This window comes from Neopsephotus bourkii, unplaced genomic scaffold (genome assembly GCF_033783945.1).
Source record: "Neopsephotus bourkii isolate Nb327-2 ecotype Australia unplaced genomic scaffold, CSIRO-AGI_Nbou_v1 NB_107, whole genome shotgun sequence".
Taxonomy (NCBI): domain Eukaryota; kingdom Metazoa; phylum Chordata; class Aves; order Psittaciformes; family Psittacidae; genus Neopsephotus; species Neopsephotus bourkii.
In genome coordinates, this window is record NW_026900624.1 from 12,604,939 (window position 1) to 12,631,872 (window position 26,934).

At 47.2% G+C, this 26,934-nt stretch overlaps 2 protein-coding genes across 5 annotated transcripts in view; one reads left to right on the forward strand and one right to left on the reverse strand.

The window, feature by feature from the left end:
* The window catches only part of LOC133216537 (alpha-2-macroglobulin-like protein 1), a 28,397-nt gene extending 24,913 nt beyond the window's left edge, over positions 1-3,484 (forward strand). The window contains exon 36 of the mRNA XM_061361323.1: positions 3,352-3,484. The gene's annotated coding sequence lies outside the window, so the exon portion shown is untranslated. The remainder of the gene's footprint in view (positions 1-3,351) is intronic.
* On the reverse strand, positions 1-26,700 carry LOC133216445 (alpha-2-macroglobulin-like protein 1). 4 transcript variants are annotated; one of them, XM_061361160.1, is made up of 36 exons: positions 26,455-26,700; positions 24,309-24,495; positions 23,822-23,984; positions 23,019-23,071; positions 22,682-22,702; positions 21,193-21,346; positions 20,685-20,769; positions 19,801-19,921; positions 18,919-19,036; positions 17,811-17,920; positions 17,293-17,463; positions 16,395-16,619; positions 16,212-16,275; positions 15,570-15,715; positions 15,306-15,455; positions 14,431-14,628; positions 13,862-13,949; positions 13,109-13,262; positions 11,458-11,686; positions 11,014-11,137; positions 10,724-10,845; positions 10,274-10,325; positions 9,795-9,878; positions 9,159-9,335; positions 8,066-8,147; positions 7,292-7,448; positions 6,239-6,313; positions 5,897-6,068; positions 5,264-5,478; positions 4,737-4,952; positions 4,212-4,327; positions 3,438-3,528; positions 3,082-3,150; positions 1,810-1,912; positions 1,073-1,114; positions 1-245 (listed from the first exon to the last, which is right to left on the reverse strand). In XM_061361160.1, the coding sequence occupies exons 1-35, from the start codon at positions 26,523-26,525 to the stop codon at positions 1,074-1,076; spliced, it is 4,404 nt and encodes a 1,467-aa protein (XP_061217144.1). In that variant the 5' UTR covers positions 26,526-26,700; the 3' UTR covers positions 1-245; position 1,073. The 4 variants fall into 4 exon arrangements, with proteins under 4 accessions (XP_061217144.1, XP_061217154.1, XP_061217171.1 ...); XM_061361170.1 differs by lacking the exon at positions 1-245 and adding an exon at positions 276-508; XM_061361187.1 differs by lacking the exons at positions 1-245; positions 24,309-24,495; positions 26,455-26,700 and having other exon boundaries at positions 768-1,114; positions 23,019-23,099; positions 23,822-23,960.
* Positions 26,701-26,934: the final 234 nt, after the last annotated feature.

The window sequence follows — 26,934 nt, forward strand, 5'->3', positions numbered from 1 at the left end:
TGCTTTTAAATGTAATTTTACTGCTTCGGGAGAAAACCAGTAAACCTGAATAATCACTCAATCAGGCAGTTCTAGTCTCCTGACTTTTAATAGGATGCCAGGTACAGTCTTAGCCTTTCAGAAACAGTTAAGCAGGAAATTGCAAGCATTTTCTCTTTGCTTCTCATCCCTATGTGGTGGCTGTTGCCAGGCCTGATAAATCACTGATGAACAGAGACTGCAAGAGGATGGGTGGGTTCCTGTTCCTGTGAAGATCACAAAGGACAAAAAAAAAAGTGTGTTCCTGAAGTATTAAGATTAACCACTGGAACTCATGGGGGTTTTTTGCATTTCCTGACCAAATGGAACTGCCAGGCTTTTGAGGACAGGGCTTGCTCTGACTCTACCCACACAAAGCCTATGACAGAATCTCCACTAAGAGTGTGGGGCTTGTGGCAGGCATCCCAGGGCAGGGCTGTGTACCTCCATATGTGATACGTGAACTAAGTGTATTTCTCCATCTCATAGGCTGTGGGCAAAGAAGTACCCAGGTGTAAGTAAAGTTTAGAACAGGAGCAGGCACTGGTCAAGTTCAAGCTTTGCCTTTGCCCAGCCTGGGAAGAGGAGGGAGAGGTACCCATTCCCTAGCATGGATCATAGGCCAGGCTGAGGCTGTGAAGGGCTTGACACTGAAAAAGACTCAGTTCCTGCAGTAAAGGTGAATGTGGTGTGTGCATGGATAGGGCCGGAGAGCTCTGGAGCTGCAGGAAACGTGCCAGGAAAAGGAACTCTGTTGACTTGAGGAACGTATATTTGATGCAAAAGCCCAGGACTGGTGTAGGACTCAGGACAGGCAGCCCTTGTTTTCTGTAATACACCTCCAATGTCAAACCTTCCACTTCAGTCCTCCCTTTCCTTCAGTTTAACCACTGGGATAGAGGAACTCACCCTAACTTAGCATTGCTAATCACTTCCTACCCTGAACATGCAGTCTGGTGAGTTTCTTGACCAAGGGTCCTTGCCTACATCTCCCCCCCTCTCCATACTCTTCAGGGCCATGCCTGTGATGACAAAAGAGGCGTTGGTCCCTCACCTCACTTGCACGGGGCACTGTAGCTCATCACTGTAGTTTCTTCTGGAAGAGGAGAAAAAAGTGCTGGTGAGATACGCTTGCCAAAACCCCACTAAAGCAACTCAGCATTGTGCCTCTGTTTTCTAGGGAAGATGTTCCCTAAGCTAACAGGCCATGACTGCCTTCTGCTGTGACACAGGAAACCCCTCATTTGTGTCAAAGACTCTGTATGCAGTTATTCTGGATTCACCCAAGTCACAGTGCCTGTGAACTTTTTAAGTGCCAAACAGCTCCATTATAGTAATGGATTCCTCACTTTCTGAAGCAATAGGAATCCCTAGTATTCCTCCCACTAGGGCCCCAGAAAAAAGAGGACAAATTATTTTCAGTGTCATTTTTCTAAGGGGGCCCTCACTCTTCTAAGCCATCCTCTCACTATGGTCCCTCTGCCTTTGCTACCTCCCACAGAATGAGCATACAAAAGCACGTGTCTGAGCTTCTTGCTCCCCTCTTGTGGGAAAGTTAGACCTTAAGTGGATCTGCATGCTAACTTCAACCTTGCATGTTCTGGGACCAGAGAAAGAAGGATTTACCATTTTGAAACCCAAGAGGTTGCAAGTCCATCACTAGAGACCTTCTAAGGGGCAGTTAGATAAAATAGATGCCAGGGGTGGAATTGTCTGAGACTTGACAACTTCAGAAAGTCTCTTTCCAGTGGTACATTTGGGTGGTTTCTGCAGTACAGCATCAGAGCTTACCTGGCATGTAGTAATCATAGACCTTGATACTAGCTGGCTTACGATCTTTCACTTCCGTGTCCTGCTGCACCATCAAAGTGTAGGTGTGAGGCTGCCTAGTCAGCTATGACCAAGAGATGCAAGGATTACTGCCAGAACCAAAGTCCTGTAAGACAATCCCTTCTACCTGCTCCTTCTGCTTTCCAGTACACCTTAGAAACAACTTTTACTTCATATGTTGTGGTCATCTCCCATTTTTGATCACTCAGCTCATGAGAGACATCAAACCCACAGACTCGGTGTGCATTAGGTATCTAAATGTGTTCCCAACCAATCCCACATTCTCCACACTGAGCTCTGCTCTGAGCTCCTTCATGCATCTTGCCTGACTGGCTACTTTCTTATACACAGTCCCATTACATCAGCTCATTCTCCAGTCTCCCGCAACCTTCATCATTAACCAGATAAATGCAAGGCATGGATGAACAGCTGCTGGATGACAGTAGCTACATGACCTGCTGTTGATTCAGTTCCACTTTGTGCTACCTGGCAGCCTGAACTGAAATCTTCCTCTGTGCTGCCATTCTGCTCTGTGCTATAGATAAAATGAAAGCAGCATCTCTGTAAGCCTAACGCATCCACATGGCAATAACCTGCTTACTATGAGGCTAGCTTAGCTCAACTTGTTGACAACTGGGGATGAAGAATCACAGAAATGTACAAGTGTTCTTGGAAATTCTAAAGTTTCAAAATTCATGCCAGGTCTTGTTTCTGGTGCTGTACCTAGAGAAAGGCTGGAATGGTTGTTAATCTGTGGATTAATGGGACTCTGGAGCAAGCACTGCTGTTCACACAACCAGCTGGTTTAATTTTGAATGATCTTGGCAAACTCCATGAGCAATCTCGGGTGCTCCCTACTACATTCAGGCTCCTTAAGGGCTTTCTAAAAATTCAGGCTTGCTTGAATTTGCTATATGGATCCTACTACTACTCCCCCCATCCTGATCAGACACTGTATATGGACTTTCAACAGTGTCTGAACAGTGCCAACAGCTATAATCTTAACATCAGAGACAGTCTCATTTCATTTAAGTGGTCATGTATACAAGGCTCTATAGCTGAACTACTGCAGGATGACAAAACACACTTCTCCACGTCAGCAAATGTGGCTGGCATGTAGGAACAGCTCTGGAATCTTAAAATACTAATGGAACCCAGATACAAGAGTAAGCTAAAAACTGTCTACCAGCCTTTAGTCCTTTTAATGATGATGTTAGCCTGAATTCCACTTACTTCCTCCAGGTAGAGAATGACTTGGTCAGCTTTGCTTTCAACTTTCTTCACTAAAGGCATTTTCTTTAGCTGAAAATAGGGGGGAAAGGGGAAATGTCAGAAAGACTCTAACAGAAAGCAGAAACATTCAGGCATATTTGTGAGAGCATGGGCAATATGCTCACATGGTCAAAGGAGCCTTGGGATAGAGGAAGGCAAAGTGCAGCCTCAAAGAGACTTTGGGTGTAAAGATTTCTTGGGAAGAAGACAACTGTGTTTTCCCACCCACAGGAATGATCACAGTTCTGCATGCAGTCCTTCACGATGGACACCCATCACTATTCCCATCCCAGCTGGGCAGAAACTCACAGTCTCACCTCTTCCAGCGAACCTGCCACGGGGCTGTATCCTGACAGCAGCTCCACTTGGATCAAGACCATGTTGGTGGACACACGGTTCCCTGTGTAGCTGCAGCAGGAACCCAGGGGACAGCACTAAAGTTACTTTCTGAGCCATGATCTCCAGATACTCTGCCCAGTTTTAATACTCAGGTGAAAGAACCTGTCTTTCCTTCCAGTGTTTCTCTTGTTAAGCATACCTGTGTCTGTACTGTAATAAATCTTTGTGCTTCCTCTGATTTCTCTTCTCTTTTAGTTACGCTGAGCCAAGGACAATAAATCCCTTGGAAAGCTTCTGGAGTTACCTTCTCTAGGTATGTCAGGGAATATCACATCCTCCACCTGCTTTCTTGGCAATTTTGTCCCAAGTCAGGGACAAGGCAAAGGTGCAGCAGAGGAGAGTGATGTGACAGTGAATCAGGAGCAAAGGAGGGAAGACTTAATTAATTAAGCAGGCAATCCCACAGGGCATTCATATCACTAGTGTTTGAGACCTAATCCTGGAAAGGGGTGAGACCCATAGACCTTGGGAGAACTTGTGACTGGCATGATCATGAGATAGAACTGTAGCCTGAGCCATTCCTCTGGGGCCTTGTACCTTTCACCCATCTGAAGAGAGCATGGTTAAATGAACAGGGACATCTTAGCACTTGGACTTCATGAGTGAAGGGGAATCCTGGCCACCAAGAGACTGGTGTGGTGCCAGAAGCCTCTTAGCACAGGGAAGGCAAGGGTCAACTGAGTGTCTCCTACCGAGCATGAATGGTGACAGGGAACTGGGTGATGTTGGGTGCGGTGCACTCTGTCTGCACAGACACAGCAAAGGTGACATCGTGCCTCACTGGAGGGATGTGGTACCGCAGAATGGCCTGCAAGGATAGAAAGAAGCTAGTTGGCAGAGAGCAACACAGTGGGGTTTTTTTGCTGGAGAGTATCTTTGTCTAGTGTTTGGCTGCTGATTGCTGTCTTTCATTGGTGTAAGAGAGTGATGTGATGTGGTGGAAGTGGAGGTTCTGCGTGTGCAATGGCCCTGGTGGTGTTCACTCGACTTCTTGGAAGAAAGGTGCAGCTCTGACTGAAATCTGATCCAGATTTCATTTGGGAAATTGCTATTCCTTTCCCTTGGATCCCAGCTACTCTTATGAGACTTGAAGCCCAGATTTCTGCAAGTCACTGCAGCACTCTGTTTTCAGTGTTGGCCAAGTGGCAAGATGGCAACAAGCCCCTGGCTTTCAAAGCTTTTCCTTAGACAGACCTTTTCTCCTTGGCTCGGCTTACCTGCAGGAAGAGGCACCCGTGGCCCTGCACATGCACAGTGTAGTCTTGGGGAATGGCTGGCAGCTCCACTGTCTGCAGAAGCAGGCGATTGGTGTTGTCTACTCGGATGTTCTGGTTGAAACCCTCAGAGGAGAGAGAAACCTGAAGATCAGGTCCATCCTTGCTGAAGGTCTTGGTTGCATACAGGGCTAGGGCTTCCAGAGCAACCACCGTGTCCTGAGGAAAGAGGCACACATTGAGCAAAATAGGATCCCTGTTTCCTTTTCATGCCTTTTCCTCCCTTATACTGCAGTTACAGCACAATAAGGATTGAGCTTTCCCCTTGGGTTTTTAGTATGGGATTAGCTCAAAGGAACACAAATATTTACCTTTTCCCAACTCTCAGGAGCTGTAAATCCATGTGTCTTTTTTCTTTATTTCTTTCTTTTTTTTTTATTTTTTTTCTATGGGCTGTGCTAGAACCCATAGCTCTCAAACCGTAGCCTGCTATTGCAGGGTCTCTCATGATGATGGCTTAAGGGGATTACCTGGGTTGAAGCAAAGCCTCCATAAGGGTTTTGCTGCTTGGTTAGCCAAGACACAATCTGGGATGCCTTTCTGATTTCCTCTGAAGACAAACTTGACTTTGAAAGGTGAGCCATGAGGATACTAGACGTCAATTCCACATCAACAGACGGAGCCTGGTACCAATAGAGAGAGCCTTCTTCCCGTTTGGACTGTTGACTCCAGAATATCTGGTCATCTAAAGGTGGAATGGGAACACTTATGGAGTGTGTAGCTGTATCTAATGGTCTTGGAGTCTTACTCAGCCTTTGTGCCTATGCACTGAGAGAACACTGGCACAAGATATGGCTGCATATTGCCCCATTTGTCCCCCACACCCTGCTTTTCCCAGTAAAAACATAGGTCTGCCGTCTGGGAAGAAGCTCTATAAGATCCATGAAGCTCCCCAGTTTAGATGACTGGGAGACCAGGACTGTGAGATCATCTATAAAGAAAGTCTGTCTCAGTGTGGGTATAGCCTGTGACAGCTTGACAAACAGAGACTATCCAAGCCTTGGGCTCTCCACTCCTGCCCTCTGTTCCCTTGGTTGGTGAGCCCTGGGATCTCCACATAATTGTGCCAATGGCCCTCTCAACTGCCCCACAGTCTTTGATACCTGATGTTATAGCGGCCTTATCCAATCTTTTGAGGATTTTCTGCCTGAGGGCTTTATCACCTGCTACTGCAAAGGCATTTGCAGCTAGTGCCAGGCTATAGAGGTTGGAACTGTCAGTGTCAGCATTGACCAAGTCCTTTATACATTTCAGAGCTTTCCACACAACTGGGTCCTAGAATACAATTGAAAGTACACCGGTTGCTGGCAGTGTGTATGAGGAGGGAATGCAGTATTGGCATGTGCAGAGGAGCATGGAAACAAGAACAGGACACATGGGAAGAAAACTGGTAGTGTACCCATGTGTCAGAGGCAGAGCAGTCCATCCCTGCTGCTGATACTCACAGAGCGTGGCATCCCTGAGCGTATGAGAGCTGTGATGATTGCAGAGCTCAGCCCCAGTCCTTCCTCCACTGCACCCTGCAGCCATTACAAAACAGAAAAGAGGAGGGCTGCTGTGAGAAGGGAGTAATTTTACAGTGCCTTCTGCCTCCCAAGCAAGAGCCAGTGCAGGCAGTGGTTTTGGTTCTGTTGCTCCTGGTAAGGAAGTGCCAGGGCTGGTTTCTACTCTTGTAGGTCCTGCTTACCAGAGTCCTTCTCAGCCACAGCACCCAAGCTCCTCTGGGCAGATGATTCCCACCCTCTGTTGAACACATCCCACTTTCCTCTCCCTTGCAAAAGATACTTAATAGCACATTTCAGTGCAAAGGGAAAGTGATGTTCCCACAACCCTGTGCAAGGTGGCACCTCCCATGGGGGCCAGGACAGTGGCAGGGATATGGAGGAGCAAAAGGAAAGGTATCTTTCACAAGGGAAAGTGAAATGTCACACTCTCTTCACTCAGAGGATTCATTATCTGAAGTTCTGTTCACTGAACTGCTGCTGGCTCCACAACTATAGTGGTTCTCTGAGTGTGTCTGTGTATGCACTACGCTGTATTTCTGAGTGCATAGCGCACACCTCTGGCAAGATGAGTCTTACATGAGTAGCTACCATCAGTCTTCCATTCATTCCATTTCTGACTCTCTCTGTATAAGAAGGAACTCAGACTGAAGGAAGAAATGGCAGCTCAATAATGGGAACAGAAGCTAAACCAGTTTACCAAGGGAACAATACAGAGCTTGAAAACTCTGAGGCATGTATTAGTTTTTGAGATGGGGCTAGGACAGGGCACTGAATCAGGTCCCACACATATATCATCAAATGCAAACCTCTATCCTTCATAGCCTGAAAAGATGCTACCATGACTAAGCACATCTCTGAGTGCCACCTAAGGGTGACCTTGGGCACATCAGAGCCTCCTTGTTGCAGTAGCATTCATTTGTTCTTGGTACTCAAGTTGGGCCAGAAAGTGAAGGAACTCTGAGGTATCTAATGAGCAACCAGAACATGTCATACCATCAGACCATTGTTGAAGAGCTTCCCCACACTCTTGAAGCAGCCAGATGGAGTCTGACTTTTAATCAGGGAATTGGCAGCATCTTTTACATTCTGCTCATCTATGTGGATGAAGTCCTGGGCTTGGCTGAAGGTCTTGAGGACAAGGGCAGTAAGCCTAGAGCCAAGGGAGAGAGAAGAAAATCAAACTGAACCAGTCACTGATGCCCATCTCCACTAGGAGACAGGAGTCTCTGTGTCTTCCACTATGTTATTCCTGGAGAAATACCAGCAGGCTAGAGCCTCTGTGCAGATGGAGAACTGGAAGCAGTGCACATGAGGTAGATGCTGTTGAAGCTTGGGCTTAGATCCATTTGAAGCAAGAGACCAAAAAATCACTGGCAGTTCAGTGCTTCCCCAGAACACTGCCAATTCAAACAGGGTGAACTTGTGTGATTTAAAGCCTGGAAGGCTGATACTTAGTGAGCTCAGTCAGCCCCTTTCCCAACCCTGCTTGGGCACAAAGCACTCTGGAAAACATGGAAAGAAGGTGTCTTTGCAGCCAAGTTTTCAGAATCAGTCTCAGCTGGGGTGCCTAAGCACACGCAGTCAAATGGGAATACCTCCAGGCAGCTCATTGGCATGGTTATCTTCCAAAAAGTCTCAGGAGCAGTTTTTGTTCCAGACTCCACAACTCCAGACTCCCTCAGTTTCCCCAGAACAAAATCTAAACCAGCTGGAGCCTGACCAGGTCAAGATGTTGTTCCTCATCTGTGTCTGGATATTTCTGCTTACCATGTGTTCCCTGGCTCACTTCCTTCTCCAAAGGCACTGTATGAGCCATCTGCATGCTTGTACAGGAGCTGCTGCTGATATCCTGTGGGAAAAGGCTGAGGGTAGTGAAGACGCTCTGTGTCTATCCTGTCCTCAAGGTGACAACCTGCCATGCCAATCCTGCTGGTCATTATAAAGAACATTGAGTAATTCAGCAAAGGGCTTTCAGAGGAGTGATCCAGAGCAGCCCTGCCGAGAAGGACTTGGGGGTGTTTGTTGATGAGAAACTGAACATGAGCCAGCAGTGTGCGCTTGCAGTGCAGAAAGCCAACTGTATCCTGGGCTGCATCAAAAAGGAGCGTGACCAGCAGGTCGAAGGAGGTGATCCTGCCGCTCTACTCTGCTCTTGTGAGACCTCACTTGGAGTATTGTGTGCAGTTCTGGTGTCCTCAATATAAAAAGCACATGGAACTGTTGGAACAAGTTCAGAGGAGGGCCACGAGGATGATCAGGGGACTGGAGCACCTCCCATATGAAGTTAGGCTGAGAAAGTTGGGGCTGTTCAGCCTGGAGAAGAGAAGGCTGCATGGAGACCTCATAGCAGCCTTCCAGTATCTGAAGGGGACCTATAGGGATGCTGGAGAGGGACTCTTCATCAAGGACTGTAGTGATGACTTCAAATTTAAACAGGGGAAGTTCAGGTTAGATATAAGGAAGATGTTCTTTACTGTGAGAATGCTGAGGCACTGGAAGAGGCTGTCCAAAGAAGTGGTGAATGCCTCATCCCTGGCAGCATTCAAGGCTGGGCTGGACAGAGCTTTGGGTGACATGGTCTAGTGTGTGGTGTCCCCATGTCTAGTGTGTGTTGGAACTAGATGATGTTAAGGTCCTTTCCAACCCTAATCATTCTATGATTCTATGAGTGCTCTGTACCCCTTGCTCAGCTGAGACACAGTAGCCTCATTTACACTGTTGTAATTCCCATCATGTCAGGCAAGTGACAGGTTTGCACAAATCCTGTTCAGTCCCAAGCCTCTGCTGAGATGCCCCTGCACAGCCTACTGTAGTGGATATCACCAGCTTATTTATGCAACAGGAGCAGAAATCCACTCACCACTTTCCAGATAGCCAATTGCCTTCTGTTTCATTTCTGGAGTCAGTTGTCCTGTTTCTTCAAGGTATCGTGTGATAAAAACATTGGGGGCAAAATGAACCATATTCTGCTCACCACAGCCACTGGACATCTGGAGGAGCCCATCTATGTTGTCCAGTGCTGTCCCCAGAATATCGCCTGTAGGGCAGAACCACAGCTTTGGAAACGTTACATATGTAAAGTAAGTATGTAAAAACTTTCTGGTCTCACTGATTCTCCAGATAACCTAAGACTGGTCTCTGTTCACCTCTGCTCACACTAAGGTGACTTTAATGCCTAAAGAGCCCTGTAAGAACAGTGATATGGCATCTTTCCCTTGGCTGGGTGATATTCTATGTTATAATACAACCTATATATGATATGTTATAGATGTTAACAACTAGATGTTATAATTTATGTACATATAGAACTATCTGGACCAGTGTCACTTGTATGAGAGAGATGGCTTATTTCTATGGAAGTCATAGGGGCCCAGTATCACACCTCACTGTATGCAGTCGCTCTTGTTACTGTTTGCTAAAGCAAACATGGTGGCACCAAAAGAAAAGACTACTGCAGGGAAAAATCTTACTCTCCAAGACCCCCCCTAAATCTCACCTAGGAAAGTGATGTGGGCTCTCTCTGACCCAAGGACCACGTTCTCTGGTATAGTGAAAGTGATTGTCTCTGAAGCGGAAGTTCCTGAAAATGGCAAAAGTATCAGAACAACAGGCAGGAAGGAGATGGCAGACCCATAGGCATCCCCAGGAGATGGTGGAAACAAGGCTGGGATCACCTAGTTAGCTGGTGAAATTCAAAAAAGAGGATGACAGAGATCAGGCCACCCACTGATGGATGACTGTGATGTGGTTAGGCAGGGGCTTGGTGCTGCCAGAAGCTTGTAGTACTGGCTAGAGCTGAATGACTTTGCCTCCCCATAAAAGCTCCAAACCCCCTGACTTTCACCTCCCCATGCACCTCGAGATAGTCCTCGAGTTGTTCAGACACCACACTGTTTGTGATCAGTCTCCTCTCTCTGTGCACATGTACAGCCCCAGTGGTAAGACAGTCCGGGTCTCTGGGGTACCTGCACCTACCTTTAGGGCACAGGAGTGAGGTGTGGGTCTTTTCTTCCAGCAGCCCCTCTGCCTAGTGGGGAACAGGCTGGTCAGGTCAGAAGGGAGAGCAGTAAAACGAGACAGCAACTGCACAGGAACCCAGCTTCTTGCAAGCCCCTTTTCCATGCAAAGGGCTTCACACAGATAGCAGGGATATGCATTCTGTCAGCAGAGTTTCATTGGGAAGCAGTTCTAAGCTGCTACATGACCTTTGCCCCCATTGCCCTGCTAGCAAGCAGTTCTGATGTCTCTGTCCCACTGAGTGAGGTGCTCAGCCCGTGAACCACCCCAAACTACCCTTAGAATCGCTCCTTGACCTGCCTCTGACAAATGTGACTACCTTCCAAGCTGACCCTTCCTTCCCACAGCCACTCACTGGGCCATTTGAGCCTGACCCATTTCTGACCTCAGCAGGAATCATGCTCTGACCTTCACCAGCAGGTGTTTAACCACCGTGTCCTTCCCTCCAAACTCTGGCACAACAGCTACACTCTCAGTGCAAACGTCTTCCTGCTCCATCACCTCAGCAGTAACAGTGAAATTCACCTTCCCTGCAGAACAAAACATCACAAGGCCAGTTGGCACATCATGGCTACATTCAGTTTGCTCAGCCTGAGGCTGATCACTCATGCTTTGCGTAAAGGTCACTCTCATTCCCAGCTCAGCTCTGGTTTCCTCAAGCAGCTTTGCCAGGACCTCCCACCCCCTTGTCTCCTTACCTAATTTTGTAGCCTTTACATCCCAGAAAAATGTTTTTGCTGAGTCAGGACACAGACAAATAGTGAACTTGACATTTGCATGCACAAATTCAAAATCCATGGACTCCTTTAGGCTAAGCTGGAGCTAGAGGTGAAGCAAAAGGGAACTCAGGTTACAAAGCTTTTCCTTTCAGCTCCTAATCCAAATATCAATCAAGCCCAGAAGCCCAGAGTGAGTGCTATGTTTGCCCTGTTGCAATATCTGTGTGACACTAACAGCCCATGGACATCACAGTACTGTAGGGTTGAGCTTGTGGAAAGGGATAAGCTGGACAGAGATGACTGCATGGAGCTTTGCAAAGGGCTTCCTTGGTGGTTTTGCTGAATGCCTGAGGAGGCAGCCCCTTGTCTCTATCAGTGAAGTACTGTTACCACACATCCCCCAGCCCAAAACGATCCACTCACCACCATGCACTGCTTCAGGTAGCTGAAGACTTTGACTTTCACGGGAAATGACTCTCCCCGAAAGACAGAGTAGGGCAAGGTGGGTTCCACAAAGAAGGGCTTGAAGGTCCGCAGGCTGGTGGTTTCTGAGATTCCAAACCCATGGCTCCCTGAGGTGCAGAAGGTCATGGCTCTCCAGTCTGTGATGCTGTCAGGTACTGTGACAGCTAGCTCAGCAGCCCCTGAATCACTGTGGAGAAAACAGAGTGGAAAGGGTTGTACCATCCCTGTGAAATTTCTCTTGGGAAGACAAATGCAGAAGGACTATGAGTAGGAACTGGAAGCACTTGTGAAGGTGTAGGGACTCCTAGGAAGTAGGACAGAGGTGTGGGAAGGATGGCAAATAGGTGGGCAAGGAAGGACTGAGAGGCAAACGCAAACCAAAATAGCAGTGTTGCATGTCCAACTCTTGTTTAGTGTGGGCAAACAGGCCTCCCAGGGGTCCATGTTATACATCCAGCCTGTGCTAGGGACTACCATATGACACTCCTATCACACTACCACCCAAGCTCCCAACCACAATGCAGCAGTCACCATTATAGGTGTCACTTACAGACCTGCATACACAAAACGGAAGACAGTCCCTGCCCTGAAATGGCAAAAATCCATCCAAATGAGATGCAAAGGTGGAGATCCTATTTTACAGATGCAGAACACTGGCACATGAGAGAATTAAGAAAGTTGAGATATGTGGATAAGGGGAGAACAATGGATGCTGCGTAGCTTGACTTTTGCAAAGTCTTTGACACAGTTTCCCTTAGCAACTTTGTAGCCACGTTAGTGTGGACTGGCCAAGTGGATGATAAGATAAGCAGAAAATTCACTCAACCACTGTGGACAAAGGGTGGTTATTGGTGACACAAAGTCCAGCTGCTGGCTGTTTACCAGTGGCATCCTTCAGGGACTGATACTCGGGCCAATACTGCTTAATGACTTTATTAATGACCTAGATAATAGGAAAGATGTCATCCTCAGCAAGATTAGCAAACTAAGCTTTCTATGTTTTAGCAGACTACACCTTGTTGGGAAGGGGTTCCTGATATCTGGTATCTTCCAGTATCTGAAGTGGGCCTATAGGGATGCTGGGGATGGACTCTTCATTAAGGACTGTAGTGATAAGACAAGGGGTAATAGGTTGAAACTTAAAAAGGGGAAGTTTAGGTTGGATATAAGGAAGAAGTTCTTCACTGTGAGGGTGGTGAGGCACTGGAACGGGTTGCCCAAGGAAGTTGTGAATGCTCCATCCCTGGTGGTGTTCAAGGCCAGGTCGGACAGAGCCTTGGGTTACATGGTTTAGTGTGAGGTGTCCCTGCCCATGGCAGGGGGGTTGGAACTAGATGATCTTAAGGTCCTTTCCAACCCTAACTGTTCTGTGATTCTATGATTCTATATGCTGCAGGAAAAGGTTGTAAGTAAGAGGAACCTTGACAAGCTGGAAAAATGGTCTTGAAGCAGAGCCAGGAACTGAACTATTGTCCTTATCCACTTCTTCACACCTCACTTTTCTTTGTGGGCACAGAAGGCAACAATGTCCTGGCTCTGCTCCTGCCCATTCCCTCTCTGCTGTGGCTGGTAGGTCTGGATCCATGTGATGTACCCCATAATTACTCACTTGATGGGAACCAGAGTCCAGATGAATGTCTCTGGAAACCAGGTACGTACTGGCCCTGCCTCGCTACCCAGCTCAATGTGCTCTGACTCTGCACGTTCAACTGCAGCATCAGTATCTGGGTCGAAGTTGTCCAAGTCTGGCAGCTCGCCATAAGCTATTGGGAACACAAGCATTCATTCAAAGGGAGAGCAACTGTGAAATCATGGTAGAACTCAGCTGGGAAAAGCTCAGATCTCCATCCCTCCCATTCCCACTCCAATCCCACTTGTCCTCTCCAAGGTGCTCTCAACCTTCTTCGCTACTGTCTTCCACAAGATAACCCAGGAAACCAGGTGGATTCCAGTATGTGTGCTCCCCTGTGAGGAGCTCTACCTACTCACACTTCTACTGTCAGCCCCTGAAGAAAGGCCCAGTGCCAGTCTTGGCTCATTCTCTGGTTTCTAGCAAGACCTTTCCTAGTCTTACAAACAGATGTTCCTTCCTTAGCTGCCTCGTTTCCCCCCTTGAGCCTATTATTTTCCTGCCTGCCAGCAGAAGCTTCCAAGAAGATTCTTCTTATGCAGCCACCCCTCTGCCCCTCCAGTGGACTGGACGCACACATGTCAGGACCTTTTCCCTTACATCTCCTGTGCAACCTCCCACTCATCTCTTGAAGCCATCCCCAGTTCCTCAGCACACTGCATGTTCAGCTGCCCTTGTGCAGCCTGTATGTTACCCGTGATTTCCAAAGAAACAGGATAAATAGAGATGTACACATGTAGTCGTAGTAGAAAGTGGTCTGAGTGCGGCACTCGATTGGAGACTTGATTTTAAGGCTGGTTAAAAATGTGAGACCTGAATTCTGGAGGAAAGAAGGGGAAGAAGAGAAGATAGATTTCAGTGGAGGGGGTGGTGTATCTGAGGGCTTGTCTCTGCCCCCACCTCCCAGCCTATCAGCCTCCTCGTGTTGTTGCACCTGAGCCTGACATGCAAATTTATACAGGGGGAAAATGCTGAACCCCATACCCCCCTTTTCTCTCAGGTGCTTTTCTTTTCCAACCTCCAATTTCCTCTGACTCAGGATGATACTCCCCTCTCCTTCCACCCCCTAGACAGTCTGAGGGTCTTGAGCTTGGGATAAAGGAGTTCTAAGGATCTGCCTGAACAAGAGGCATTAATCAAGCTGGGAGCATGGAAATCTCTTAGTTCAGAAGCTTGGCAAATTCAGAACCTGAACTTGCCAGCATTTACAGGAAAGACAATCTGAGAAGCTACCCAGCACTAACCTGGGATCCAAAATGACTCAACTCTGATACACCAGGTGTTATGGAAATTAGATTTACCTTCAGAAGTTCGTAAATATCTGGCTGGGACACTGCATAAGAGTATCTGTTGTACATGAATGGTGACATTGTTCCTGGTGGAAGGGTGGTCTGAGGGGACCCGGTTGTTCCTGGGCTCTTGTGGATAGTACAGTAGTCACTGTAGGAGTCTGTGAGGGTGGTGGGGTGCTCCTGAGAATAGCTGAACATATAGTACACCTGTAAAAGAGGATGAAAACAGTACAGGTCAGTGCATGGGGTGGGAAGGTTTTAATTTCTGTCCAGAGGCTTTCTGTTACCACAGAGGCAGAGCTTGGATCCAGCCTGCCACAAAAGCCCAGCCCCAGAGGTTTCTGAGCTTCACGGAGAGTCTCCACAAGTTTCAGATGCACAGCACCAGAGATGACCATGAGCACCTCTGGGGTATGGCTGCATAGCTGTGGCTACTTCTAGCTCATAGATTGTACCTGTGAGCTCCATGCACACAATGAGGGTAGCTTTTCTGCAAGCTATCATTAGATTGCCTCTTGTCTGACTGAAGGTGGATCCTGGATCCATGAAGACAGTGTCAACATGCAACTCAAGGATCCTGAAATGAATTGGTGCAGGAAATAGAAGATTGTTGCCATCTGGTTGCCACTGTGACAAGGTGCTCTAAGTTTAACAAGGACATGGCTTTGGGCTGTACTTGGGTATGACAGTGTGTTATTCTATTATATCCCTTTCTAGAGGCTGGAAATTTTGACTGTTGTTTGATGTTGGCCTTGTTTTAATTAAGCTGTCCTGTCCCCATTCAGGTACTTGCTGGTATATCCACTGTGCCTTATTAACCAGTGACTGCAACCATTAGCATCTCTTCAGTATTAGCAAGAAGGATCAGCGCTAAAGTGACTCACGCTATCCCTGGATAGCTCAGCCTCTGGCCTCAGGAGAAGGATGCTCTGGTCTACAGCACGGATGCTACAAAGGGAGCCTGGCGCAGCCTGCAAATGGAGACGGACAGCTGATCCTGGGAGAGCCACAGAGTCTGAGAAGCCAAGCTTCACCTGAAACAGAAGAGGGACTGAATTCATTGAGGAGACCGTGGCTACTGGATTCTGCTGGACATCTTTTGGCATTCGTTAGCTACCCTCCAGTCTTATGTTTTGTGCACCACTTACATGGTTCCTGAAGCACTTGGAGACCTTCAGATTGAAGGTGTCAGCTGCCACTTGTCCCTCAGCAAAGGCAGTGTAAACAAAGAGGGTAGCCATGGGTGAAATGAGGTCAATGGGCAGAGTGACATTGAAAGCCCCACTGTACTGACCTGAAGGAAAAGGAGAAATAGAAAACGTATAGGAAGAGGCAAGGAAGTCTGTCTCCACAGATTACAGCAGCAACATGCTTATCTTCTGGAATACTTCTATACAGTTACTTGGATAAAAATTATTCTGCCTTGCTTCTGTGGAGGCCACAGCTAGACCAGGATGTAGATTAGTCCCATTCTGTAGCAGTGACCTTAAGACATGAGGGATTTTGGCAACATTGTGCACCTGGAAGAGAAATTACTTTCCACCTGAGTCCAGCAAAAAGATTCTGTAAGTTTTCTTGGAGGTATCTGATAATTCCTGTTTGGCAGATAAACTCTAAAAATGTCATCATCTGATCATATCTGATCCTCTTGATCTTTTGTGCCAGATCTGTTGTTTCCTGTTGGTCTCTTTTCTCTCCTTCCCCATTTAGGCTGGAAGGGCTTTCCTGTTGTGTTTAGTCTATTTCTATCCTGTTTCCTTAATCCATTCTTGGTATTTAGATGCTCTTACCTAGTGGTGGATCAAGAAGTACTGTTGTTTGGCCATGATGCACGAGGGATCCTCTGGCCAAAACCTAAAGGGCAATGAACAGAGCAAAGGGTTAACAGTGCCTCTGCTCCATGTCCCTCGGCCAGCAAAGGGCTCTGTGCTGACAGAGACCCTTACTGGTTGCTGGTGCTGTCCTGCACTCACCAGGTGGTAGAAGTCTGCTCTGTCAGCCCCATTCCCCAACTCAGAGGCTAGGATGCGATAGCTCACAGGGACCTGTTGCACGTCCCCGCAGGGCAGCATTGACTGCACTGGCTGGATCCTCACAGAGCTTTGGCTGGAAGAGTAGAAGGCCCTCAGGGTGAGGGATGCAGTGCCATAAGACACCTTCACATTCCGGCTGCTTAAATCCTCCATCTGGGTCTTTGCCTGTGGCACAGAAAAGATGGCTTAGTGTCTGAAGATTTCTTATAGCTTTCCCTATGCCAAAACCAAGAGTGACTGGAAAGTGGGCTCTGAACTCTCCCAGGGTAAGGTGTCTATATCAACCTCAGCCAAGCTCAGTCAGCACCATTCTGAGGAGTTTTACACTGCCCATTCCATCATGCTCTGGGATAATTAGCACCTAAACAGAAGGATGTGAGCTACAAACTACTAGGGCTTGCAGCCTGAACTGCAATGCTGCTACCAGTGTAGCCGCTCTGGGCTTCCAGCAGGGTCACGAACCAACCATCTAAGATATTCCATACATTCTAATAGAGACAGGGCTTCCCTTGAAGTGCCTTGATCTTGAAGTTTAGATAGGTTGGCCATTAGAAACCCCACAAAGCCCTTTCCACCCTCAAACCTCAGTCTGTTGGACCTCAGTCACAGCTTCTTGGAGCCTCTATCCCCTGCCCCATCTCTTATGATGTGTTCTGACTGCTCACTGTGGCACTAGGAGTCAGAATGCTGGCTCTGCTATGAGCTATTCCTCTTGCCCTAGATGTGTTATTTCCCTACTCCATGCCTCCATCTCCCTGGCTATACCAAGACAATGACATAGATCTGAGGGATACATTGCTTAGTGCTAGCCAAATCCAGTGTAATTATTTGACTTAACCTGTAGCAGAACTTTACTGCTGTTGTCCCATGCTGATGTCTCTAAGATGAAAGAGGCCATCCCAGTGTCATCTGTGAAGTAGGTCTTAGTCTGCTTCCTGCTGCCATAGGACACTGTAAGAATCACCTCCTTGTTCTTCAGGTGTGTCCCATTGGCACTTTTGAGTTCTAGCTATAACAAGGAAGAGAGCCATCAGAGAATTGGAGGTCTCAGGACTGAAAATCTACCTCCCAGTAGAAGTCCCAGTTCCTGTCTCTGCAAAGGGACTCTCAGGGTGAACCCTTCAAACCCGCCCCATTTAATGCAGCAGCCGTCTCATATGGGAAAAGCATGTGTCTATCCTGTGGTCACACCTTTGGGTTACCTCTTAGTAGAGGTGTCGAAGGACAGACTGCGACAGAGGATTATGGTAGCAACTTTAGCCAGCTCAGAGTAAGGCGTCCCCTCAGTACTTCTGTACCTGCCGTCCACTTAGACCCAGGTACAGGGCTTTCCATGTTTCTGCCCTGTTCACTTACATTTCCATAGTAGGGAGCTCCCTGCTGGTAGTAGTAACTTGTCCCCAAGAATTGTAGAGTTGTGACATCAAAAGTGATCTTGCAGTTTTCAGTGGTGTTGAACTCCACCCCTAGGAATGACAAGATGTGCAGGCAGGTGAGTATCATGCATCTGAGCAAAGGCAGCAAGATTTGATGGAGTAAGGTAAGGGATTGTAGTTTCTCCATGTAACTTTGGGAGTCATTTAACACACACACACACTCACTCAGCAATAGTGTCTCTATATTCTGGCCTGCTAGAAAGACAGCAGTCTACCAGGAGGTCTCTGCCAGACAGTTCTCAAATGCTTTCTGACTTTATTTAAGTCCCACTAAGAATTGTCCACTCCCATTCTCCTCCCATTCTCACAGCAGTGCCACTAGAAGGCAACATTTTTCCTTGCCATTACCACGTTAGTTTGTAATCTGCTATGTGATGCCCATTTGAAATCACTGCAGTTGTGAGTAAACGTGTGTCACTGCTTTCAGCAAGGGGCTGCAAAACGTTTTCTCCTAAGGAAGGGTTTGTGGAAGTCCATAAGAAAGAAAACCTTACAAGTGGCTTCATTGTCTGATGAGGAGCTATTAACAGTACAAACTCAGGGCCTCTTGATTATCACTGGTTGCTCTGAGTATCTCCTTATTCCAATGGGCCTCCCTGAAGTACGGGTTAAGAACAAAACAACCTGGGCTTTCCCACTTCTGTGCACATTTCTATGTGATGAGAAAAAGCAGCTCTTGTCCATCTCTGCCAAACCAAGGTGACTGGCAGAGCTGTCCTGACCACAACAGCCTGTGAAGGAGCAAGCATACTAGTAAAGCCCATCCTGCAACTGGGAGAACTCACATGTCCTGTGTGAGTCAGACTTGGGTGGTATTGTACATGAGAATATCCATGCTGCCATGGTGCTCCAGGGAAGACACAACCCTCTGAACACTTGCCCCCACGAGACCGAGTGCAAAAAGCTCCAGTGGTTTGATGGGAAGAACAAGGATCCGTAAGTCTTACAGACGAAAACTCAAAGACAAGCATGTTGTATGAGTGTAAACTAAACTATTTTCCATAATGTGTAGACTCTGGTTTTGTTACCTGTTCCACTTTCTTTCAGAAAAGCCACAACTTCTAGGTTGAAATCATAACTGTCATCACGCTTGTGGTGGTAAATCTTAATATTCACGTCAGTGGCAAAGCAGCCATCCTCGTTTGTCTGGGGAAGTGTAATTGTATCTGTTAAACAATCATGCACTAGCCCCTTCTGCAGTGCAGACCAAACCCAAGGCCCAGAAATCTAAAAGTACATGACATTTGAGTTAAAGGAACAACACCCATGCTGGTATTAAATATACTTCTTTTCTGTGGAATAGTCACTAATAGGAGATTGCTTTTTCACACATCTCATCTTTCACATGCTCACTCATGTGCCAGTAGCAAAAATGAGCTGTGATTTCTCACTGAAATGATTTCTGCCAAGGCAGAATTTAGCTTTAAGATGTGGCCTGGGTTACTTAAAAATATATAAACAAATCTAGATACATTAATTCAACCCTAGAGATGAATGAGTAAAGTCTGTGCTGAACTGCAGTTGGTTGCTTAGATGGAAGAAGTGATTTTTGTGTCTCCAACCTGCTGTTTCTGGGAAACAGCACATAGGCAGTTATACAGATTAAAAAGGGGTGCTAAAAAGCATCCAGTGGAAATGAATTGATGTGGACAGTGTTTCAATTTTTTCTTGCCCTGTTGCAATACTTGTTTTGTAGTCAAATCTACAATAGTCAGCTTGCCTACAGATGCTTTCTCCATTGAGTGCAGTCAGAGAAATCACTAAGATTGCTACACTGGACACATAAATCATTCGTCCCTAAGCAAAGAGCGTGCTGCTTCAATAACTAATGTCTGTCTCAATCCTTCCTTTAGTATTCTTCCTTCATTTTACCCACTTTTGCAACAGGAGTGGATGTCCCATGTGCTCACCTCACCAATGTAATCCTTACAAATACTGCGCTTGGCTTTGGAAGATTTCCGATTATAGCGGGTAAGTTTACGGCACACCACAGCCTTCACACTGCCCTGGACTGGTTTCCCATATGTGTACCTGGAAGACATAGCAGAGAACACTTATACTCACATACAGAAACACTGGCTCATGGGTGAATAATGTCAGCTTTAGCTTCTGGTTTGCAGCTACGCAACCCAGCAGCCTCCAGTATTTTCATGGTTCATGAGCTCAGCAGATGCCAAGAAGTTAAAATGACTTAGAATCATAAAATCATAGAATGGTTAGCATTGGAAGGGAACTTCAAGCTCATCCAGTTCCAACCCCCCTGTCAAGGGCAGGAACACCTAGACCAGGTTGACCCCATTAAACCTGGCCTTGAGCACTGCCAGAGATGGAGCATTAACAACTTCCTTGGGCAGCCTGTTCCTGTGCCTCACCACCCTCACAGTAAAGTATTAAAGATTTAAGCAGATTGAGATAGAAGGCAGTGGTGGGTGAGTTCTCTCCAAGTCAACACTAGTCCCATCAGGCAGTGCTAGGGGACATAGTGCTGGCCACAAGTTGAGTCATTGGTCCTTCCACACTGGCAGTCATCAGTACAGCAGGTGTAATGTACTGTAGAGAACATGCCCCACTGAAGGGACCCACTGCCACTCTTTCAAACTCACAGAGAAAGAAGTAGAGAGATAGGCATAGAGAAAGGTGAGAGTCCAGGAGAATTCTTTAGCAAAGGATGTCAGGGTACCAGACTTTGGTGTGAGGCTAGGGTTGGTAGAGATCAGTTTGAGCTCGGTTATTGATAGCTGTGCAGTTTCCAAACCAGTAAGAGTGCACCTTCTGCCACAGTAAGTCAGCTCACATGCCACAGACGTGGAGACGGAAATTCTCCTCCAAGATGGTAACCACCTGAGGCATCTGGATGGAGACACTGAACTTGGGCAGCACTGCGTGAAAGCAAGAGAAATATAATTCATGGAGAATAGAGAGAGCTCATTTGTTCTAATCCTGTTCTGTTGTTTACAGAAAAGAACTCTTTCCTTTCATTTCTTGATTACCAGCATAGGGCCTGGTAGCAGTGCACCAGCAGACCAGCCAGGAGAGTGTGGTGGTAATAGACAGCCTTAGTCTCCTTCCCAGAGCACAGCTATGGGATGGTGCCCCAGTTCATTCTCAGGACATGGGAGGAGAGAAAGCCAGGGGGTATGAGTGGAAGTCAGTGATAATACCTCCTGGCAGGCAGTTGGACTTCTCAGCTGCTAGCACAACTATAGCACAGCTGTTCACAGCTGCATGGCCCATTCAACTCTGTGTGAGAGAAGAGGGCTGGAAGCAATACATCTTTCTCTGCTGCTCTCTCAGATCCTTACCATACTCTTCTACCCTGAAGGTATGTGTGCGGTCAGGCATTTTGATGGTGTACTCTCCAACCTGTGCTTCTGCAGCCAGAGGGAAGGACAGATCCACAATGCCTCCCACAGGTGTAACATTCAGCCACTGTGCAATTCGGTTCCCTTTGGGGTCCTGCATAGGCAGTAGTAGAGAGTAGTTATTTCCCAGTGCAAAAAGAAGTGCCACAGCACGGTCTGAGTACATATCCTCTTGTCCTGACAGCCCAGGTCTATGCCCCAGCCACAGTGCTCAAGCAAGCTCAAGTTCAAGGGATAGGGCTTTTTTCCTTGTCTCACTGACAGTCTATCATATTGATCTCTGGTGGCACCACCATCTCACTGGCTGCTGCAAAACTGTGGTTTACTGCCTGTCCGTTTCACTTAGAGGTGGTCCCTCTTAGAGCCCCCTGGTGATCTGAGCTGGTATAGCCCCTAATTACTGTGGAGAGGGTCAATCCTGAACACACATGTTGTCTAAGGTGTGAGCTACTTGGCAATGATTACTGATGAGTGTGAAGTCTTGAATCCCCAGGAAAGTCTGAGGAAATGAGTCGAGGACTTCATAAAAAGGAGGGTCTAAAGACCTGGGATACAAGGGCATTTGGAGGTTTTTTTGACTATCACCATCAGTCCGTGATAGACAGTGTCCTCCCACTGATGGTTCTTGGGACGGCAAGACGCAGAACTCTGTGGTCACACCACCCAACCACTTAGCAGTGAGTTGATGGGTGCTTTATAAACATATGGAACAAGTGGGAACTGATGTTTGAAAAGGTGAAGCTATATCAGAGCACTACACTTGTATGAACTGGCATAAAGCATTGCATAGGTGCCTCAGGAACCATGTGTTGATTGCTTGGTGAGTGTGGCATGCAAATGTGCGTTAGCTACTGCCAACTGAAACTGTGTAGTAGTTGGAACTGTGAGCTGTCTGCAGGGGCTAAAAAGGGGTTCCAAATTCTCCACCACTTTCAGATATCTTTCTTCAGCTTGGGTGACTGTGGCTCATATTTTATCTGTAATAGTGAAACTAACCTAACAGATTTTAATAACATTATCCTGAAGGTGCTTATGAGGTTTCTCTAGCTGTGTAGCCCCAACACTAACTGCCCAAACGTTTATATTATGTATGTTAAATATAAAAGTCTCCTTAAATAAACTTCAGGATTTTAAAAAATCTTCAGTTCATGGGCTGAAGTGAATAAATGTTCTGTGACCACTCTAGAAGACTGGTTTTCATTGGCACCCACCATTTACTGCAGAGATCCCTGTGTGATCAGTATCGTAACACTGCACTGCCAAACCTGTGTGGATACTAAAGGAAGGAAGGGCAAGAAATCGAGGACTGTTCCAATTCATTCTGAAGTAACTGGCTTTCTGCATCCATATTTCCCCACCATCATCTCCAAACCTGCTTCTTCCCCAAGGTGACAAGAGTTCACCACTTTCAATAAAGTAGGTGCTTTACCTTCAGTTCCACCAGGCGGTGCTGTGGGGAGGAAATAATAGTTACTTGTGAGCTGCTTTCAGGTAAGTGAGTTATTACCCACACCGCTGGCATCTTTTATTCCCGAACCATCCATGAGCCTTCCCTAAGTAATTCCCAGGAACTGTTCATTACCCAGTACCATGAGCAAATCCTGCGTTGCAGGTGGTGCCCAATGCTATTCGTAAGCAGCAAAAGCAACACTGAGACTAGCTGTCCACAGATGGATCACCTAGCTGGGACAAGCACTGACCCACAAGTCATGGAGGCAAGCTATAGCATTTTCAGACTTATTAAGGTTTCTCACTTCTTGACTTACCGTTTCATTGCTGGCAATGAAGTTCTGATCCAAGGTTACAATTCGCAACTTGACTATAGAGCAAAAGAAAAACAGGACTGGCTGAAATGAAATCAGGTTTGTTAATAAGAATGGATGGCTAAGAAAGACGTGCCATGGGCTTCACTGAGAGGGTGTAGGCGGCAGCTAGAGACCTCCATTCCTGGGCCTATGCTCAAAGCCTTGCTCTGAGCTGGCATCCTGCTAAGACAAGAGCAGTGGTAGGAGAGGCAGTGTAGGCTGCCTGTGCTGGTGAGAAACAGCATTTTACTGGACAGTGGGCCTGCAGCGGGCACTCAGTCTTGCCTGCAGTGAAGGTCAGGCCAGTAGAAAGGGTGGAGAAACATGAGGCAAACAGCTGTGCCCTGCAGTGATTTGAGCTGTGCTATAGGGCAGTGATGAGGCCTGTAGAACCACAATCCTTGTCTGAGGCAGTCTGTGGGAAAGAGAGGGATTTAGGACACTGACAAGCTGTTGTAGCTTTGACTGGAGCAAACACGAATATAACACATTGTTGTCTTGAACCTTTCTTACATGTTAGCCAAGACACACAAGCCTGGGTCATACTGGCATGCTGCGTGAGTAGGGCTAGTACTGGAGAAAACATGCACCATGTTGATGTAGGAGAGGGGTATCCCCAAATCCCTCAAAGCCTAGAAGGAAGATGATGCCTGTGACCCATCTCCCTTGCAGAGCAGGCCCCGCTCCAAGCACTAGAGGCTACCCCATATTTTGTGGCCTAGGGACTGCCCTTTCTCTCACAAGATGTGGCATTCTGCCCATACCAATCTGTCCAGGCTTGTACACAGGTTTGTCTGTCTGGATAAATGTCCTCTTGTATGTGTGCTTGATTAGGACTTTTTGTTTCTTCTGAAAATCTGAGTTGTCTTCCAGGACTGTGATAACAATAAAAGCCACTTCATCAGGATTTCCAATAGGAGGAGGGACCTGCAGGTGGAGTTGTAAACATCGTTCAGGGTGGATCCCATTCGTGAATCCCCAGAGTCTTACAATAATGATTATGATACTGCTTCTATATTGCTCCAGCTCTTCTTGCCCTGAAGGACCTCACAGTACTTGTCAGAATGCTTTCTAGAAGAGTGATGCTTCAGTGGGGCTGAAGCAAGAAGGACACTGGCAGACCTATACAGGCTGAAGCAGAAGATTCAGTGCCCAATTATGGTGTCCTCATGGGAAGACATAATTCTTTGCCTTCCCGCCCAACAAGAGAAGAACTCATGCACTATTCACCCTTGAAAATATCTTCCTCACCTGGAAGCTTGTGCAGTGAAAGAAGGTGAGCTGAGAGATGGACTGAGTGATCAGAGTCTCATTCCCAGCTTTGCTTTGCAAGGTTACTGTCACATGGATGGGGACTGCTTGCTTTCTGCTGAGCTGAAGGCACACTGTCTCTGAGAAGGGGTAGTAGAGCTGAGATGGTACAGCCACAGCATAATTTCTATTAAAAAAAAAGAAGAAAAAATGTTAAATGAAATGGATTTTCTAGAAGGACAAGATTAACAGCAGGATCTGGGTACTCCTAGTAAGACTTTTGGTCTCTTTGTTCCACTATCATACCAGTGGAACAAGACCACACCGTTCCTCTCCCCATAGGTACTTCAGCCATTAACACTGAGTCTGCATTACATGCTGCATTGCACATGTAAAAGGATAAAGTCACTGCTTCCAAAACTGAATGTCAGAATCAGGGGAAGAGACCCTACCACATCACCCAGTCAGCAGAGCTTGTCCACACTGCAGGCTTCCTGAGTCTTCAGCTGACACTACGTATCACCATCAGTTTGCTTTCCCTCCCATCAGCTCCTCTTTGGGGTCAGAACCACTGCCATGCATGTGGGAGCCAGTGTCCCTGCTTTGTGTCCCAGACAGAGAGTCTCCTGAGCACCTTTTCTTCAGGATCCCATCCTCCTTGCTCTCTTCTGGCAAATCTCACACCTACAGCTACTCTCTGGCTGTGTCCATAGGTACAACACCAAGGAGCTGTTCATATTGTTTGGGCAGGAGGACAGGGCCTGGAAAGGTCAGAACAGGAGGAGGCAGGGACGTGACCTGCTGGCAGTTCTTAGCTAGAGCTCAGCACCCTGGAAAGAGGGAGGCAGGGTCCTGCTGGCCAGGAGCCTTCAGTGCTTTCACACTTGAGTGCTGTCAAGCTGCCTTGAGCAGCTTGTCTGCTGCAAGTATGAGGGGTTCTGATAACAGATGCCGTTTTGATTTTCCTACTTAAGCTGATTCACAGCATTTCCCCCTGGCACTGGGCCAAAGGATGGGATGAGCACTAAAGACTCACAGCTTGAACCTCCCATACCTCCTTTACTCCTAATGACCCTTTACTGGGGAACATTTACTTAGACCCCTTTGACAATTCATACCTTGCCCTTGACTTTTGAGCTATAAGAGTGAGACAGCATCTCAGAGGCTGTCATTCAAGGACTCTGAGAGGCAAGCTGTATTGCTTTCTCACAAAGCTACGAAAGACACTGGTATACAAGGAAGGACAGTAGACAGCCTTTTCAAGCAAGCAGTATTTCCATTAAGCAAAGATTCATGCTGAAGGTAACAGTGGGGTACAGATAGCAGTAAAGCATCATTTGAGTGGGAGCTGTGTCAGCCCATGGGCATGTCCTAGAGGAAGAGGCTGTACGCCTGCTGGAAAAGAGTTTTAAAACTAGACATGGCCGGAGGGAACCCAGCTACAGCTCAGTGTCATATTTCCCACCGTAACATCTGCTGTTTGAGCACAGCCATCTTTCTGCTTGCATGTATGCCATGGCTGCAAAAGCAAAGGCCTTCGAAAACTAAGAGCAAGCTCACAAGCCACTATATCACAGCAGTGCCTGCTGGAACAGGAGTTGCATTCCTGATAAAGCATATGAAGAGAAGCAGTACTGGGATTTATCCTTGCCAGAGATCTGAGAAAAGGCACGGAGGGAGCCAGCCAAGCCGGAACAAAGACACTGCTTTTTGAGGAGCATTCCTACTAGATATTTTGGGCTCATGTTTGCCCTGTTTGTAAAGGCACCCAGCTTTGTCTGCTAATGATTTAAATGGTGGCCTATGGCTTTGGGGAAAAAAGCCCACCATAATCCAAAAGAAAATATAATCAAGATGTGAGATGTTGGCAGGTTGCATGCAGAAAGCTGGCAGAGTTGCTCTGCCTGAGTCCTTGCAGAAGTACATGGTCTACATCAACAGCACTAAAGGGAGAGCCAAGGAGTAGAGGAAGTGTGGGGGAAAGGATGCCTGAGAACCAAGTGAAACCCTGGCAGTATAAGATATTATACCTCTGTGGAAAAACACTCCTGGTTTTAGGACTTTTGCCCTGTTTCTGTCACACCACCACCTCACCCAGGATTCCCCACAGACCAGAGTGCATATGCAAAGCAGCTGAGGTTCTTACAGTGTTGCAGGCATTCCAGCTGTGCTAGGCAGGAGAAGGATGCTGCCCCACAGGAAAGTGATGCTCCACATAGCTGATTGCAGGTCAGATCCCTCCACGGAAAGCTTAGCCACTCCTCTGTCCCTCTTTCACCCCTGCTTCTGCTGTCTTCCTTCATCCAGAGCTGAAGGACTACGCAGCTCCTGCCCTGACAGGGTGTTTGTCTCTCTCTTGGCTTCCAAACCAAGGAAGTGGAAATCATGCTGCGCATGGCTGGGGCTGGGATGTGGGCGGGTGGAAGGGGTGGAGATGTTTGTTGCCTATACACCAAAGGCCTCAAGGCTTGCTAAGGTTTGTTGGTGTTTGTTCTGCCAGTGCCCTCATTCCTTCCTGGCAGAAGGGAAACACTTTAGCGTTACTCTCTTTTTGTTGTCTGTTGCCATTTAATTTCAGACACAGCTGACTTGACCACTCAGAAATGCAGAGCCATGGGGAGTGTTT